At 46.9% G+C, this 16,599-nt stretch overlaps 1 protein-coding gene across 1 annotated transcript in view; it reads left to right on the top strand.

Moving 5' to 3' along the window:
- LOC119954981 (protein kinase C-binding protein NELL2-like) overlaps positions 1–16,599 on the top strand; it is a 320,987-nt gene that overhangs the window by 195,141 nt on the left and 109,247 nt on the right. Inside the window, exon 14 of the mRNA XM_038780757.1 lies at positions 9,999–10,121. Coding sequence (XP_038636685.1) covers positions 9,999–10,121 — 123 coding nt within the window. The remainder of the gene's footprint in view (positions 1–9,998; positions 10,122–16,599) is intronic.

Here is a 16,599-nt window from a genome sequence, read left to right as displayed (position 1 = left end):
ATTGGTAACATCTTCCCTGCATCTACCCTGTCTAGTCCTGTTAGAATTTTGTAAGTCTCTATGAGATCCCCCCTCATTCTTCTGAACTCCAGCGAGAACAATCCCAACCTAGTTAATCTCTCCTCATATGACAGCCCCGCCACCCCTGGAATCTGTCCGGCAAGAACATCCTTCCTCAGAGAAGGAGACCAAAACTCCAGTTGTGGACTCACCATGGTCCTGTACAATTGCAGCAACACATCCCTGCTTCTATACTCGACCTCTTGCAATGAAGGCCAACATACCATTAGCCTTCTTTACCACCTGCTGCACCTGCATGCTTACCTTCAGCGAATGGTGCACAAGGACACCCAGGTCCCTCTGCACACTGTCCTGTCCCAATTTACAACCATTCAGGTAGTAATCTGCCTTCCTGTTTTTGCTTCTGAAATGAATAACCTCATACTTATCCAAATTATACTGCATTTGCCATTGATTTGCCCACTCGCCCAACCCGTCCAGAACTTGACGTAGGATCCCTGCATCCTCATCACAATTCACCCTCCCACCTAATTTGGTATCATCTGCACACTTTGAGATGTTATATTTTATTCCCTCATCCAAATCATTAATATATATTGTGAATAGCTGGGGTCCTAGCACCGTTCCCTGTGGTACCCCACTAGTTACTGACTGCCAATTTGAAAAGGACCCATTAATCCCTACTCTTTGTTTCCTCTCTGCCAACCAGTTTTCTATCCACCTCAATACATTTCCCCCAATCCCATGTGCTTTAATTTTGCACAATAATCTCTTATGCAGGACTTTGTCAAATGCCTTCCAAAAGCCAAATATACCACATCGGCTATACCCCCTTGTCAACTATACTGGTTACCTCTTCAAAGAATTCTAACAGATTTGTCAAGCATGATTTTCCCTTCATAAATCCATGCTGACTCTGACTGATCCTGCCACTGCTTTCTAAATGTTCTGCTATAAAATCCTTGATAATGGATTCAAGCATTTTCCCCACTACCGATGTTCGGCTTACTGGTCTATAATTCCCTGATTTCTTTCTACCTCCCTTTTTGAATATTGGAGTGACGTGAGCTACCCTCCAATCTGCAGGGATAGTTCCAGAGTCTATATAATCCCGGAAGATGACCACCAATGCATTCACTATTTCCAGAGCCACCTCCTTAAGCACCCTGGGATGCAGATTCTCAGGCCCTGAGGACATTCGCCTTCAATCCCATCAGTTTTCCCAGCACCATTTCTCTCGTAATATTGATCTCCCTCAGTTCTTCCCTCTCACTCAACCTTTCATTCTCCAACATTTTTGGGATCTGATTTGTGCCCCAAGTTGTGAAGACAGAACCAAAGTATGTATTCAATTGCTCAGCCATTTCTTTGTCCCTTATTATGCATTCCCCTGTTTCCGTCTGTAGGGAGCCTACATTTCTTTTTACCAATCTCTTTCTCTTCACACATCTGTAGAAACTTAGTGTCAGTCTTTATGTTCCCTGCAAGCTTCGTTTCGTACTGTACTTTCCCCTTCTTAATCAATCCCTTCGTCCTCCTTTGCTGCGTCGGAGCGTCGGTGCAAACACGATTGGCCAAATGGCCTCCTTCTGCATTGTAGGAATTCTATGATTCTGATTCTACGATGCTGAAGCACCACCTCCATAGTTTGCAAAGATTTTGTCGACTTTAATGTGAATTCTTACTTTGATGAGAAAATATTTTCTCTGTGTTCAGGTGGTGTGAGGTAGAATACATTCTGAGTATTCAGAAAGAGCCTTGTCCGCTGTCAATAAATTTATTTCTTAGAAGATACTTCACCTTTCGCAATCGATGGGGGTTTGTGCAGTGAGTTTCAAATCAAAATTGTGTGATCAATGGAAACGATGATTAGAATCAAATAACCACAAAAAGGCAATGAAAATGCTGTATCAAGGAAACTCTGAGAGGATTTCGAAGAAGGTCTTTTAAGTTAAAATCAGGCAATAAAAAGCACCAGAGAACAATACCTGAAAGCATTAACTTGAATGAAAAAGTAAAATATAAGCTGGACAGTCTGAAAAACATGAAAATATACATCAATTCATTTTCAATAACTGGCCTCCTGTTAATAGCCTGAATATCACCATGACAGAGGAAAATCTAATAGCCCCTTGGACACCCATTAGCTTGCCTGATTCAATTTTCACATGGGTCTTTAAATAAGCAGCCAGCATTCCTGTCCAAAACAAACTCACTAGTCAGGGTCCATGCCAGCTATAGGATGCCAATTCCAAATTTAAACTTGGGTGAATGGGGCCTGCACCAGCAGGTCAGCCTCACTTGTACTGGGCATTGAGTGATCAAGGGCGCGATCTACTGGCTGTGTCTCACTGGAACCGGAGCATGACGTGACTGGTAGATCCTGGGAGAGGCCTGCGACCATAATTCCATAAGATTTCGGGTAGTCATGGATAAGGACAAGAGTGCTTAATTGGGCGAAGGCCAATTACATCCAAATTAGACAGGAACTGGGGAATGTGGATTGGGAGCGGCTATTTGAGGACAAATCCATGTCTGACATGTGGGAGGCTTTTAAAAGCTAGTTGATTGAAGTGCAGGACAGGCATGTCCCTGCAAAAATGAAGAATAGAGATGACAGAATTCTGGAACCATATCGACGACAAGGGAAATTGTGAGCTTAGTCCAAAGGAAAAAGGAAGATATGATAGGTCTAGGCATCGAAAAACTCACAAAGCCCTTGAGGACAACAGTGAAAGTAGGAAGGAACTTACATGTGGAGAGCTAAAAGGGGCCATGAAATGACTTTAGCAAACATGGTCAAGGAGTACCCCAAGACTTTTCATGCATATATTAGGAGCAAGAGAAAGAGTAGGCCCACTCAAGGACAATGGAGGGAAATTATGTATGGAACCACAGGAAATGGGTGAAATGCTTAATGAGTGCTGTGTATCGGTATTTACCAGGGAGAAGGACATGACGGATGTTGAGGTCAGGGATAGGTGTGTGAACGCTCTTGGGAATGTCAATATATCAAAAGATGAAGTGTTGAGTATCCCAAATTGCATTAAGGTTGACACGTTTCCGGGGCCGGATGGGATCTATCCCAGGTTGCTGCGGAAGGCAAGGGGAGAAATAGCTGGGGCCTCAACAGATATCTTCACATCCTCTTTGACCTGGTGAGGTTCCAGAGGACTGGAGAATAGCCAATGTTGTTGTTGCCTTGTTTAAGAAAGAAAGCAAGGATAATCCAGCAAATTATAGGCCGGTGAGGTTGACACAGTGGTGGGGAAACGTTTGGAAAAGATACTGAGGGACATGATATATGCACATTTGGAGAAAAATGGACCAGTTAATGACAGGCAGAATGGTTTTATATGGGGAAAGTCATGTATTACCAACTTGATGGTGCTTTTTGAAGATGTGACAAAGAAAATTGACGAGGGAAGGTCTGTGATTGTAGTTTATATGGACTTTAGTAAGGCGTTTGATGAGGTCATGGCAGACAGATACAAAAACTAAAATCACATGCTATTTAGGGTGGACTGGCGAGATGGATACCGAACTGGCTTGGTTATAGAAGACAGAGTAGGGGTGGAAGGGTGTTTTTCAGAATCGAGATCTGTAGCTCGTTGTGTTCCGCAGGGATCAATGCTGGGACATCTGTTCTTTGTAGTTATATATAAATGATCTGGAGGAAAATGAGGGCTTTCTGATTAGTAAGTTTGCAGATGACTCGGAGATTGGCAGAGTTGCTGATAGTGCCGAGGATTGTCAGAGGATACAACATGATATAGATAGGTTGGAGACTTGGGCACAGAAATGGCAGATGGAGTTTAATTTGGACAAATACGAGGTGATGCATTTTGGAGGATCTAATCTAGGTCTGAATTATGCTGTAAATGGGAGAACCTTTAGGAACATCAGCATACAGAGGGATCTGGATGTACCAGGTCCACAATTCCCTAAAGGTAGCAGCACAGGTGGCCAGGGTGATTCAGAAGGAATATGGCATACTTGCCATCATCAGGCAGGGCATTAAGCTCAGGAGTTGGGAATGCAGCTATAAAGAACCTTGGTTAGGCTGCATTTGGAGTATTGCGTGCAGTTCTGGTCACCACATTATCAGAAGGACATGGAAGCTTTGGAGAGAGTGTAACAAATGTTCATCAGGATGTTGCCTGGATTCAAGGGTGTTGGCTATGAGGAGAGGTTGAATAAACTGATAGAGGTCTACAAAATTATGAGAGGCATAGACAGGATGGATAGTCAGAAGCTTTTTCCAATGGTGTAAATGTCAATTATAATGGGGCATAAGTTCAAGGTGAGAGGGGGAAAGTTTAAGATAGATGTGCGGGGTTCGTTTTTCATGCAGAGAGTGGTGGGTGCCTGGAACACGCTGCCAGAGGATATGGTAGAAGCAGGCACATTAGCAACATTTAAGAGGCATCTGGATGGATACATGAATAGGGAGGAAACAGAGGGATATGGACCAAGTAAAGATAGAAGGTTCTTTTGTTTAGTTAGGCCATCATAATCGGCACAGGCTTGGAGGGCCGAAGGGCCTTTTCCTGTGCTAACCTTTTCTTTGTTCTTTGTTCCCCCGGGATCCCCGACGGCCATTACGCCTCGTGAGATCGAACCAGATCTTGCGAGATGTCGTACGGCTAAGTGAGTTTAAAAACCCAGCTCGGGCTGGATCTAACAGACACCCGACATCTACCGGCCTCGCTGAGGAGACCCCAGCCGGTGCCATTCAGTACTGGTCCTCACAAATGGGAACCAGGTAGAATGGTACCTGGGGGTGTTTCCCAGGTGATTGGAGGCCCCCGGTCGGGTGGCACCCTGGAGCCACCCGGTCCCCTTGGCACTGCCAACCTGGAGCCCTGGAACCCCCCCCCCCCCCCCGGGCACTAAAAAAAAACAACGAGCCGGGCGGCAGCATTGACCCCGCTAATCCTACTCAGAATGGACTCTATTTTCTTTTAGTTAGATGGCTTCCGTAACCAACAATCCTTACTTAAAAGGGACAATGAGAGGATGCTCAGGGAAAGGGAATCTTATGGGTTCTATTTTCAATTAAAGTTTTTTTTGTAAAGCCGGAGGGAAGTAGCCTGTTATCAGCATGCCCCCACTCCGATAGGCCTGTGCTGGAATCCATGGTTTCAAAGCCTGCTTCTTTTTTTTTTAGACAGACTCTAATTGAAACAAAATGAAGCAGAAACAGGAAACAGAGCCTTCCAGTTTCTAAGGAAACTCGGACTTAAACTTAGATTGGAAACCAAAACTTCTGGTCGAACCACTATTGTTGGAGTAATTAAAATAGAGAATGCACAAATGTCTCAGACCGTTGCCAGGCTGGAGGAGGTTACAAAGATGAGGGAGAAAGAGCTCTATCAGAGCCCCAGACTTACAGACAGCAGAAGAAGATGGAGGCTAAATCCAGGAGCTGAGAATAAGCAAATGCACATTTGTGCGTCTGTTTGTCACATGAAGGGAACATGGGTGGATTTACGCCATCCTGACCCGGTTGAGGAGGTTCTGCAGACTTGTGCTAGTTTTAGTGAAGACTTGCCCATGGAACTTGAATTGAGTGTGCGCAGCTGTCAGATGGGTTTATATCCCAGAAGAGGAGCAAAAATTCTTCATGAGGAAGACAGAGTTTTGGAGATATTTGTGATGGAGAATGATGAAATATACTGAGTGGACTGAGTTAATTTGTGAGATCTATGGCAGGATTGTTCAGCCGTCTCTGCTGACACCATCCTCTGGTGCCGCTGACGGTAACAACCTATGGTAGGTTCCCCCAGCGGGATGACAGGTGAACCACGTAAACCACCCTAGGCATCAGTGGGACTGGTTGATCCCTCCGGTAGCAAATGGAAAGCCACCTCTGCTACTGGAAAACATGTGACGCAGGGGCTGGAAAATCTCACCCCTAGTCTTAGTTTTACCTACCATTTAATTTGTCATTTATTCTATTATCGACTCACAATTTCCCTGCTATTTCATGTTTAACTGATGCTGATTCCGGGTTTTAGGGTCTCGGTGGTTACCCAAGATAGTATTTAATGTTTGTTTGACTCTTGTACAGTAAACATTATTTTGTTTTAAACTGTGAAATCATGTGGCTTAATTCTTTCAGTAAATTACTGGGATTTTGGATTCCTCCAAAAAATATCACTGGTCTCGACTGCGATTGTAACAAGCCTTAGATGCTATAAGGTTCACCACAGAAACTAGATGCACAACTGGGGCCGGATTCTACCCTACCCGGCGGGGGCGGGGGGTCAAGCCCTAACCTTGAGGGGCTAGGCCCCGCGCCGGAGTGGTTGGTGCCCCGCCAGCCTGTGGGAAAGGCATTTGGCGCCACGCCAGCCCGGCTGAAGGGACTTCGCCGGCCGGCGGAAGTCTGCGCATGTGCCGGAGCGTCAGCGGCTACTGACGTCATCCCCGCGTATGCGCAGGGGGGTCACCTCCGCGTCGGCCATCTTGAAGGCTATGGCCAACGCGGAACAAAAAAAGAGTGCCCCACGGCACAGGCCCACCCGCCGATCGGTGGGCCCCGATCGTGGGCCAGGCCATCGTGGGGGCACTCCCCAGGGCCAGATCACCCCGCACCCCCCCCCACCCCCCAGGACCCCGGATCCCGCCCGCGCCGCCAATCCCGCTGGTAAGGGAGGTGTTTTGATTCACGCCAGCGGGACCGGCATTACAGCAGCGGGACTTCGGACCATCGCGGGCCGGAGAATCGCCGGGGGGGGTGGGCCCGCCGACAGGCGCGGCGCGATTCCCGCCCCTGCTGAATCTCTGGTGCTGGAGACTTTGGGAAACGGCGGGGGCGGGATTCACGCCGGCCCCCGGCGATTCTCCGACCGCAGCTCCTGGTGTCAGTACAACTCAGATGATGTCTGAGCCTTTTGACGTGTTGACAATTTTGTGCCCATCTGGTTTTACTTACAACTCTTATCCTTCCTGTAGACATGTAGTTTTCTGACTTTTAAAAATAAAGCATTTTCCAATCGGGTGTTCCTTCGCGCCGTTTATCTTGTTCCCGTGTAAAAAATATAAAAACTTGAGTAGGAAGCATAGATTAGTCATACCAGAATAATACACTGCATAATCCACCAGGATTTTGTTAACTGCACATCATATTCCTCCAGTAGACCGAGAACTGCATTTTCTTTCTAAAAAGCCATCTGTGATTGACATCTTTCAAGTTTTACTGGTTAATGAAAGGTATCTGAGAGTACAGGACATTGTATTTGAAAATAGGTTGTTTGAGTGAAGGCTGCGAGTGACGGTCAGATGGTTGCTACTTTCAAATGGACGACTGCAAATGCGTTACATTTCATATTTTTACGCTGTGAAACTACATTTAAAGTTTTTTTTAAAAATAATTCCCTGATGTCTGGGAGCTTTGATAGAACTCATTCTCCATCACCTTTGTCACCTCCTCCACCCTGACAATGCTCTGAGACCTCTACGATCCTCCATTTCTGGTCCCTTGTGCACCCTCTATTTTAATTTCTCCAATGATAGTGGTTATGCCTTCAGCTGCCTCCATCAACATGTTCCAAATCCCACTCCCTAAGCCTCTCAACCTCTCTTTCTCTCTTCAGTTAAGGCTCTCCTTAAACTTACCTCTTCAATCAAAATTTTGATCACTCGTCCTAAGATCTCCTTTTGCAGCTCAGTGCCATATTTTGTTTGTTCACACACCCATGAGGTTCCTTGGGATGTCTTACTACATAATATACTATTGTTGAGTATTGTTGAGAAGCTTAACTGGAATAAAAAAGTAACAAATGAATAAAACTTTTTTCTAGGTTATGTTATTAGACAGTGCTCTGCTTCTTCTGGGTTTTATCAACTGGTGTCAAAATTTCAATCTTTAATTTATAACTTGTTTTGACATGCAGGTAGCGCAGAATTTCATTTCTGCCGCTGATGAAATGAAATGAAACGAGATTGAGAACCCAACCATCACCACCCAATATCAAACACATACTATATTCCAAATGTTCAAAAAAGGCAGGGAATTATTTTCTAAAGTGTGACTACCATCCAGCGTCTACAACAAGAAGCAAGAGACCAGGAAGTAAATACAAGATCAAATCCGTCACCTTGCTGTGGGGTCCTGCAATCCTTGCATTGTTCACAGTAACATGTAAATGCCTTGTATTAGGTGAAAATATCATAACATCCAATCACCTGTGACTTTTAAACTCAGGAACCAAATAATAAAAAGTCAGCTTCAGTTGCACATGGCTCACAGAAAAGCTGTGCTCAAACACTGTAAAATGCTAATTTAGTTTGGTTATTGAGCAACATTAAATGTATATATCATATATATACTCAGACATATAAATACACACAGGCAAGCAATTCCCCCTTAAAATGCTCCCTTCAGACTTTCTATTCTGTCCACGTGCTGCCTTACTTCCAAGCTTTTTGTTTTCTATTGTTCCAGAATGTAGTCTGTGCCAACCTCTTCAGTTAGAATTCTTTCAACCTGGCTCCGGTTCTGTTGATGGCACTGCATCCTGGTCAGAAGCACCAATAGTACGCAGTGTGACATTCTGTGTCCTTGGCCGCTCCACACTCCTGTTCTGTAACACTCTGTTCTTGGTTCAAATCCAACAATATGCACAACATCCCGAGGAGTGGTGTGCCTGAATTTCAACTCCAGCGTACCCCAAGCTTCCACCTTTAGTCATTATCCACAAGCACAAGCGTTGTGTGAGGGAGGGGGGGGGGGGGGGGGGGGGGGGTGAAGGTGGTGATGGGAGGGAGTCAGCTCTCGTATGTATGCTGTTGGTACTTAGCTTACTCCACTCGATTCCATAGTGTGTGACTGTGCTATTAAAGCAAGCAAGATAATGAAGGTCAGACTTAACAGGATTGGCAGAATTGTATATATGTCTGTGAATAATCGCATTTATTTAAGGATTAAAGAAATAATTAGGTTTACTGATGGTACAGCATTTGGAGCTGAGACATGCTGTGCAACATAAAATTATCACTCGAGTTTACTTCTCAATGTCCCACATTATAATTCAGGTCAGGCACATCATTTAGGAAGCCCAAGAAAATCTAAATAAAAGTCATCCAAGGCCCTTAAACCCAGTTGTGAATTGAATTGAATAACTGTGGTATTTTGTGAACTGACACCAGGAAATGTTGTCAGGTTGTCATGCAAATGCACAAGGTTCATTAAAGGTTCTTCAGGACTTTCTGTCCCCAGCCTCAGCCAACTTAAATGTGGCTTTTGCTCACATGGTGTAGTTAACTCTTTGTGTCCTCTAAAGGAAAATAGAAAGTCACACCGTTGTTGTAGCAACCGGAGATAGGCAATAAATATAACCGCATATCCTGAGAAGCAACAGCAAAAAAATAAGGTCAATTGAAATAATCAATACAAGATTGATACTTGAGCCTATCCTCTGAAGTATCTGGCTCTGCTTACAGATTAACTAATTACATGCAAGAATTGAGCGGCGTCCCCACACAACCTTTATTGCACCTTGTTGAAAACCTTAACAGATCACAACTGAGCAATTTCTTGCCTTTAAAGTTTATTGAAGTAATAAGGAAGGGAGATGACAATCGAACAAAACTTTCCTCTTCAGAAACTATCCATCAACCTCGATACAACATCCTCACGTGGAACTATACATAGTGACCTTGAGGAGGGTCAGGTCAGCAGCTAAATATTAATAAGTCCATGGGGGGCGGGGGAAGCTAGTGTGATTTAACACACAAATTTTAAAAATCTTGCAAAAAAATAAGAGTAGATATTTTTATTCTTCTTGAGGAATACAGATGGTAAACCGGAATATTTCAAAATTGATTGCTTATGCTGTCATTTGGAATTCTTCACCATGTGGCCAAAGTGAAAGGGAAAATTAAAAAATATAAATTTTTTATGAGAAATTTGGAAATGCTCTTTGATCATAATTGAAATTATTGTGATGCATGTGACTGTTTCCTTTCAGATCATGATGAATGCAGCACAATGCAGCACAGCTGTGATGAGAATGCTTTGTGTTTCAATACTGTCGGGGGTCACAACTGCATCTGTAAACCGGGATATACTGGCAATGGCACTCATTGCAAGGGTAAGTGAAGGTTTCTCTGGTTGAAACTTCGAAAACTTTCCAAGAAACTTGAATGAAATGGTTTGGTGGATTTTCTTTCCTGCGCTGTCCAAGCACTGTGGTGCAGTGCTTATTAAAGCACATTACTGTTCCTTGCCTTCCTAGCGACCAAAAAAACAAATCTGTCAAAGGAACTCATCAGACTCAAATTGCAACAACCATCAATATCTCATCCATGCCCTAAGTTCCCAATTTGCAGCAATTCGCAAACACTCAAGTCCACAGTGTATTTCAGTTGGATTAATATATTTGTGCTGCAACAGTCAGAAGAATATACCTATAATCTCACAGAAAGTACAATTTCTAAATACACGTTTCTAAACCAAAACCGAATGATTCTACACTTTGAACAGTCCCAGCAATAATTCAGCTGAATCTTTTCATTCAAAAATCACCTCGCTAATCAAAATCATTGAGATGTGACCACACCACCAAAAAATGGCTTTGGAAATGGAAGTTAATCTTGACTTTCTCCTTCACATGCAGAAGGTTATTGTGGTGCAAGGAAAGCTGCTTCATTGAATTTAGATTCACCACATTAACCCTGGGCATGCACAGTACTGTTAGTTACAAAGGGGGTGAACTGATCTATGCCCACAGCATGAAATGTGCTGGGGTCCACAACTGAGTTGTCTCCGCACCAGGTTTCATTTTCCTTTGCCTTGGCAAATGTTCCCAATATTTTTATTTTTAAACCAAGAAAAATCGACAGTGAGGTGAAGAAACACCTCCCCCCAAGAAAGAGCTTGGACTATTCAGAGGACTTCAGTGCAAAGATCAAGTGAGGTGGAAAAAAAAGATCACATTTCCTATGAGCTTTTTTGCACGCTTTACCCCTCCCCCCTCCCCCTCCATGAAGGCAGAGGCAACATACCAAAATCGCAACCTACTGTACAAACTGAACCATTTGTGGTACGAGAATTTCTGGTTTGTCCTCGAACTCACCATGTTTGGTGTTAAAATGCCTTTAAAGTTTTGAGAGTTTTAAACTTTCATTTGTTAGCACTTCCCTGCTTATAACACACATAGGCTTTGCATTGGCAAAATGAACAATGCAGCACCTCAAGAAATCATCTTTCTAATCATGCATTATATCAAAGCATGCAAAAACATCGCACAGGCATAATTTGACTGTAAACTGGTTGAAATTGTAAGTTTAGAAGGAACACTGCTGACTGTGGTATTAGAAGCTCACAGACAGAATTAAACATTGTGTGATGAACCATAAAATCACAGCACACATGCCTTTCATGACCATATGGGGCGGGATTCTCCCCTACCCGGCGCCGAGGTGTGGCGTGAACCACTCCGGCGTCGGGCCGCCCCAAAGGTGCGGAATCCTCTGCACCTTCAGGGGCTAGGCTGGCGCCGGAGTGGTTCGCGCCGGCCGGCGCGGAAGGGGCTTGGTGCCACGCCAACTGGCGCCGAAGGGCCTCCGCCGATTGAAGCATGCGCAGGAGTGGCGTCATCCCAGCGCATGCGCAGGGGAGATTTTCTCCGCGTCGGCCAGAGCGGAAGACCACAGCAGCCGATGCGGAGGAATAGAGTGCCCCCGCGGCACAGGCCCGCCCGTGGATCGGTGGGCCCTGATCGCGGGCCAGGCCACAGTGGAGGCACCGCTGAGGGCCAGATCCCCCTGCACCGCCCCGAGGACCCCGGAGGCCGCCCGCGCGCCGGGTCCCGCCGCTAAGGACCTACTCTAATTTACGCCGGCGGGACCGGCCGAAAACAGGAGGCCACGCGGCCCATCGCGGTCCGGAGAATCACCGGGGCGAGCGCTGCCAGTGGCCGCCGACCAGCACGCCGTGATTCCCGCCCCCGCCAAATCATCGGCGCCGGAGAATTCGGCAGCCGGCGGGGGGGGGGGGTTTAAGCCGCCCACCGGCGATTCTCCGACCCAACGGCGGGGGGGTCGGCAAATCCCGTCCCAGGTGTCTTAAAGATTGTTACAACCTGGGAAGCGCTCTTCAGTGTTGTAAGGTAAGAAAAGTGGCAGCCACAGTAAACTCCCATGACAGCATGTTGATTGGCTGCAACAGAATCCCGTGTCGAGCACGTTTAGCCGGGTGTTTACCGGTGCTCGCAGCACCAAGAAAGACCATGGGCGCGATTTAAAGGCCGCATTGCCTTAGGTGCTGAAGCCGTTAGATTGCGGGAGAGGCCTAGACCGAGAACCGAGCCGGGCGCCGATCTGTTTGCTATCTACCTGACCTGCCTCCTTTGGTGGAATCAAAATCCCATCGTAACGTGGCGAGAAATCAATAATCATCACTTAAGTCCGATCTCCATAGATTTAACGGGAGCGAACCTGCACTTACTCCCGCTTCGTTCACTGAGGATCTCCACTGGCCAGAACCTCTCTGTGCAGGAGCTTGGGACACCATCTTCAAATGGCGCCCTGATCTCTCGACTCTCCCTCCCCTGAGGCAACCCCCAGACCCCCAAAGCCCCAGCTCACTTAGAAGGGGATCCTCAGGCCCTCCCCCGCATCCTACCTCACACTGGCAGGGCACCATTAGGCCCGATCCCCAGCATGGGCACAATGCCAACATGGCACGTTCTGGCAGTGCTACCTGGGCAGTGCCAGGCTGGCACCCAGGTGTCACTGCTAGTATGGCAAAGCCAGACTGGCAGTATGAAGGTGCCCAGGTGGCATCAGCAGTGCCAGGGTGCCACCGTGTCCGGAGGCCAACCACCCTGGGGTCTCTGATCTCTTGGGAGTCCCAAGTGCCATTCCACCTGGTCCCAATTTGTGGGGAGCAGTTCTGAACGATGCTTGCCTAAGGTCTCCGAGACAAAGGGTCCCAATGAGACTAGCAACTCACTCTAATAGACAGATTTGCAGGGATCCAGATTGTGACACCTCACAAGATCCTGTAAGGGAAATCCTAGAAGAAGCCTCTCCCAACATCTACTGGTGGTGTTGTGCGCCTGTACGCCTGGATGTGGGAGCAAGGTGGCTGGTAAATCACATTCCAAATCTTTTCCATTCACCTAAAAATCAGTTTGTCCTTGACTAAAAATTTTATCTGAAAGACAGCACTTCTGACAGTGCAGCATTCCTTCAACCTTGATTAGTTTTGTGCTCAGGTTTTGGAGTAGGTCTTGAACCCACTACCTTCTGATTCACAGATAAGAGTGATACCAACCGAGCCATAGGTGACACACTGTTTGAACCATCGTGCTGATATTCGGCAGCACGGTAGCACAAGTGATTAGCACTATGGCTTCACAGCGCCAGGGTCTCAGGTTCGATTCCCTGCTGGGTCACTGTCTGTGCGGAGTCTGCACGTTCTCCCTGTGTCTGCGTGGGTTTCCTCCGGGTGCTCCGGTTTCCTCCCACAGTCCAAAGATGTGCAGGTTAGGTGGATTGGCCATGATAAATTGCCCTTAGTGACCAAAAAATATTAGGAGGGGTTATTGGGTTACGGGGATAGGGTGGAAGTGAGGGCTTAAGTGGGTTGGTGCAGACTCGATGGGCTGAATGGCCTCCTTCTGCACTGTATGTTCTATGAAGACTTTAGTCTTGTCCTACGTAACACAAAACAAACGCTCTTGATCTTTTTCCCTTCTGGAAACCATGAGACACCATTTCACATGTAATGGTTTTCTGTGTCCGGACTGTGTTTCCTAATCAAGAAAGACATGGAACCAAACATATTAAAATCAAGAACCAAAACTCCTGAACTTAAGTCAAGGCTCAGTTTGAAACCTGTCCCACATCCTCAAAAGATTCCTAAATTAATAAACTGATTTTTAGGGGAAAAAGAATCAAAGTTCAAGGGCGGTATTCTCCGCTAAGGCCAAAAATCGCGGAGGCCGTTGTGAACTCGGCCGTGGTTCACGACGACCTCGGGGCCCGCTCCCCGCACCTAATTCACCCCCACCCGGGGGGCTAGGAGTGGGCCCCCGTCGTTCCCGGACGCGACATCGGCCGCCAGAAATGACGCGCGAACGGCGCTTTTCATGATGTCATCCGCGCATGCGTGGGTTGCCGGTTCCAACCGCGCATGCGCAGATGACATCACCGCGCAGACGGCACAAACCCACGCATACGCTGTGATGTCTTTCTCCACCGCCACCCGGCAAGACGTGGCGGCTTGATCTTGCCGGGCGGCGGAGGGGAAAGAGTGCGTCTGTTTTGGATGCTGGCCTGACGATCGGTGGGCACCGATCGCAGGCCGTTCCCCTCCGGAGTACAGTCGCGGTGCTCCCGTCCAAATCAGGCCCCTAGATGCTCCAAACGGGCATCTGCCGCCCGTTTCACGAATGCAGCGACCAGGTGTGGTTGCTGCCGTAGTGCAACGGGCGTGAAGGGCCGGCCGCTCGGCCCATCGGGCTCGGAGAATCGCCGTTCCCCGTGAAAAATGGCGAGCGATGATTTTTCAGAGAGAGTGGGGTAGAATCACGGGGAGGCCCTCGCGATTCTCCCAGGCCGCGTGGGGAGCGGAGAATTCCACCCCAAAGTTTTGCATGCGTTCTGAGCCATACTCAAATGAATGCACACAACAGAATGTCACTTCCACATTCAACTCCATTCCTCAATAGATAAGCTTTCACGAGTTAATGAAAGTGTTTTTGTAGAATGAATGTTGATCGATCCCATAGGGTATAATTTTAAACTTAACCCACCCAGCTGGAAACTGATAGGATTAGATCAACTACCCAGTTTACACTCAATTTTACTTTCTATTCAACTCAGTGAAAAGATAAAGATCAGTCTTGGTATTAAACTGGCAGCTGATCTGATTCAGTGAACCAGGAGAATTAGATTAAAATGACACCTTAAGTGGTGTAAAACCGGTACTGCGAGTTTTTTGGATGGTCTCATTATGTTAAAGTTATGAGTAAGGACCTACCAACTGAACTGGATGCCTTCCCAACAATAGGCCCTGTACAAAGATCGGTGTCTAAAATGAGTGTTGGCGTTAACATGGCCATACTGCCCAGCTACCGCCCATTTTGAGGCCATTATCACCTGATCAAGTGATTTTGACAAGTTAAAATTCTTTCCCACAACTCTGCTTGTGGTATGAAGCTGAATTTAATGAGTGCTCATGTAAACTACTGAATTTCCCGAACAATATATACTGATGAAAATTTTTTAAATATATATATTTTGAGAATGCCAGTGCTTTCAAATATTGAAACGTTTAGGAGCTGGGGCTACAATTTTACTCAGGAATGAAATTTCCAATCAGACACCAGGACAAACATTACATTCCACAACCACCAACCTCAGATCAAATTGTATATCAATCAGAGGTGGACTTACATTTTTAGGGCCCCTGCGCCTCCCTCTCGGTGGGGGTTCCACATCACACCCTGCTCCCTGGTGACATGGCGGTTCTCCCCCAATGACGTTGAGCCCCTCCCTGAATAATGGCTCGACTGCTGCTCACTTCTCAGCTCTTGCACAGGTGGCTGGGCCTCAGATCTTGACCCTTGTGCTCCTGGCTGGCTTTCTGGCCATCTGGCCTGGCCTCTGTTCTCTCTTGACCTTGTTGCCAAGTCCATTTGCTGCCCAGCCCACCCCTCTTACTCTCAGCCCTGCTGCCTGGCGGCCTCTGGTCGAGCCACCCCACTCCCCAATGCCACCACGCACTTGGCCTTCTGTGCACCTCCTGATTGCTGCTGAGCTCCCCTCACACTTGGGTGGCCGAGCCTTGAAAACGGTGTGTGCTCCTGGCTGGCTGTTACTGCTGGCTATCCGGCCTGGTCACCGCTGTTCTTTCTAGTTGACTGCCTGGCTGGCCTCATGGGGAGTTATTCCGCTGCTCCCCTAGCGGTTGGTCAGCGCCACCTCAATGAAGGCTTCACAGGCTCGAAGATGTTAGATTGTCGACCTCACCTTCAACTTCAGGCTGCCTGCCAGACCGAATCCCAGAAACCCGGCTGCTGCTTTACACCTTTGTGGTGGTATGATTTGCATAGCTGTCTGCCATTGGTGCAGAACACCGGCTTACCATTGGCCCTGGTCGGTCATGTGCCTCTCGACCGATTGGTTGAGACCAGTCATGTGACGGCTCTCCGATTGGTCGAGAGGCTGAGTTAACCACGCCTCCATACCGAGGTATAAATAGTCAGAACGCCCGGCGGTCGTCCATTTTATTGTAGTCGTCCGGAGGGCTAAGTTCTAGCTTATTAAAGCCCAACTTTTGTATAGCAACTCGTCTCTCGTGCAATTGATGGCTCATCAATCTTGACACAATGAAAGTTCAGAAACTTCACAATAATTCAGGAGATCCGTGTCTGAACTGCTCTGAGTCGCCACCACCTCGCCACATCTGGCAGTCTTCCAGCTCGAGAGGAAAGTCCACCAATCAGAGCCCGATATTCTGTGGTGCCTGCTGATCGTCTCACAAAATTCTGAATTTGGAAAAGCCCATTAGCAAATTTAGAGCTACCAAGGCTTTGATTGATTTGTTGGTGTGCCCAC

The sequence above is a fragment of the Scyliorhinus canicula genome, chromosome 20 (genome assembly GCF_902713615.1).
Source record: "Scyliorhinus canicula chromosome 20, sScyCan1.1, whole genome shotgun sequence".
Classification (NCBI taxonomy): domain Eukaryota; kingdom Metazoa; phylum Chordata; class Chondrichthyes; order Carcharhiniformes; family Scyliorhinidae; genus Scyliorhinus; species Scyliorhinus canicula.
This window is presented reverse-complemented; position numbering and strand designations above follow the sequence as displayed.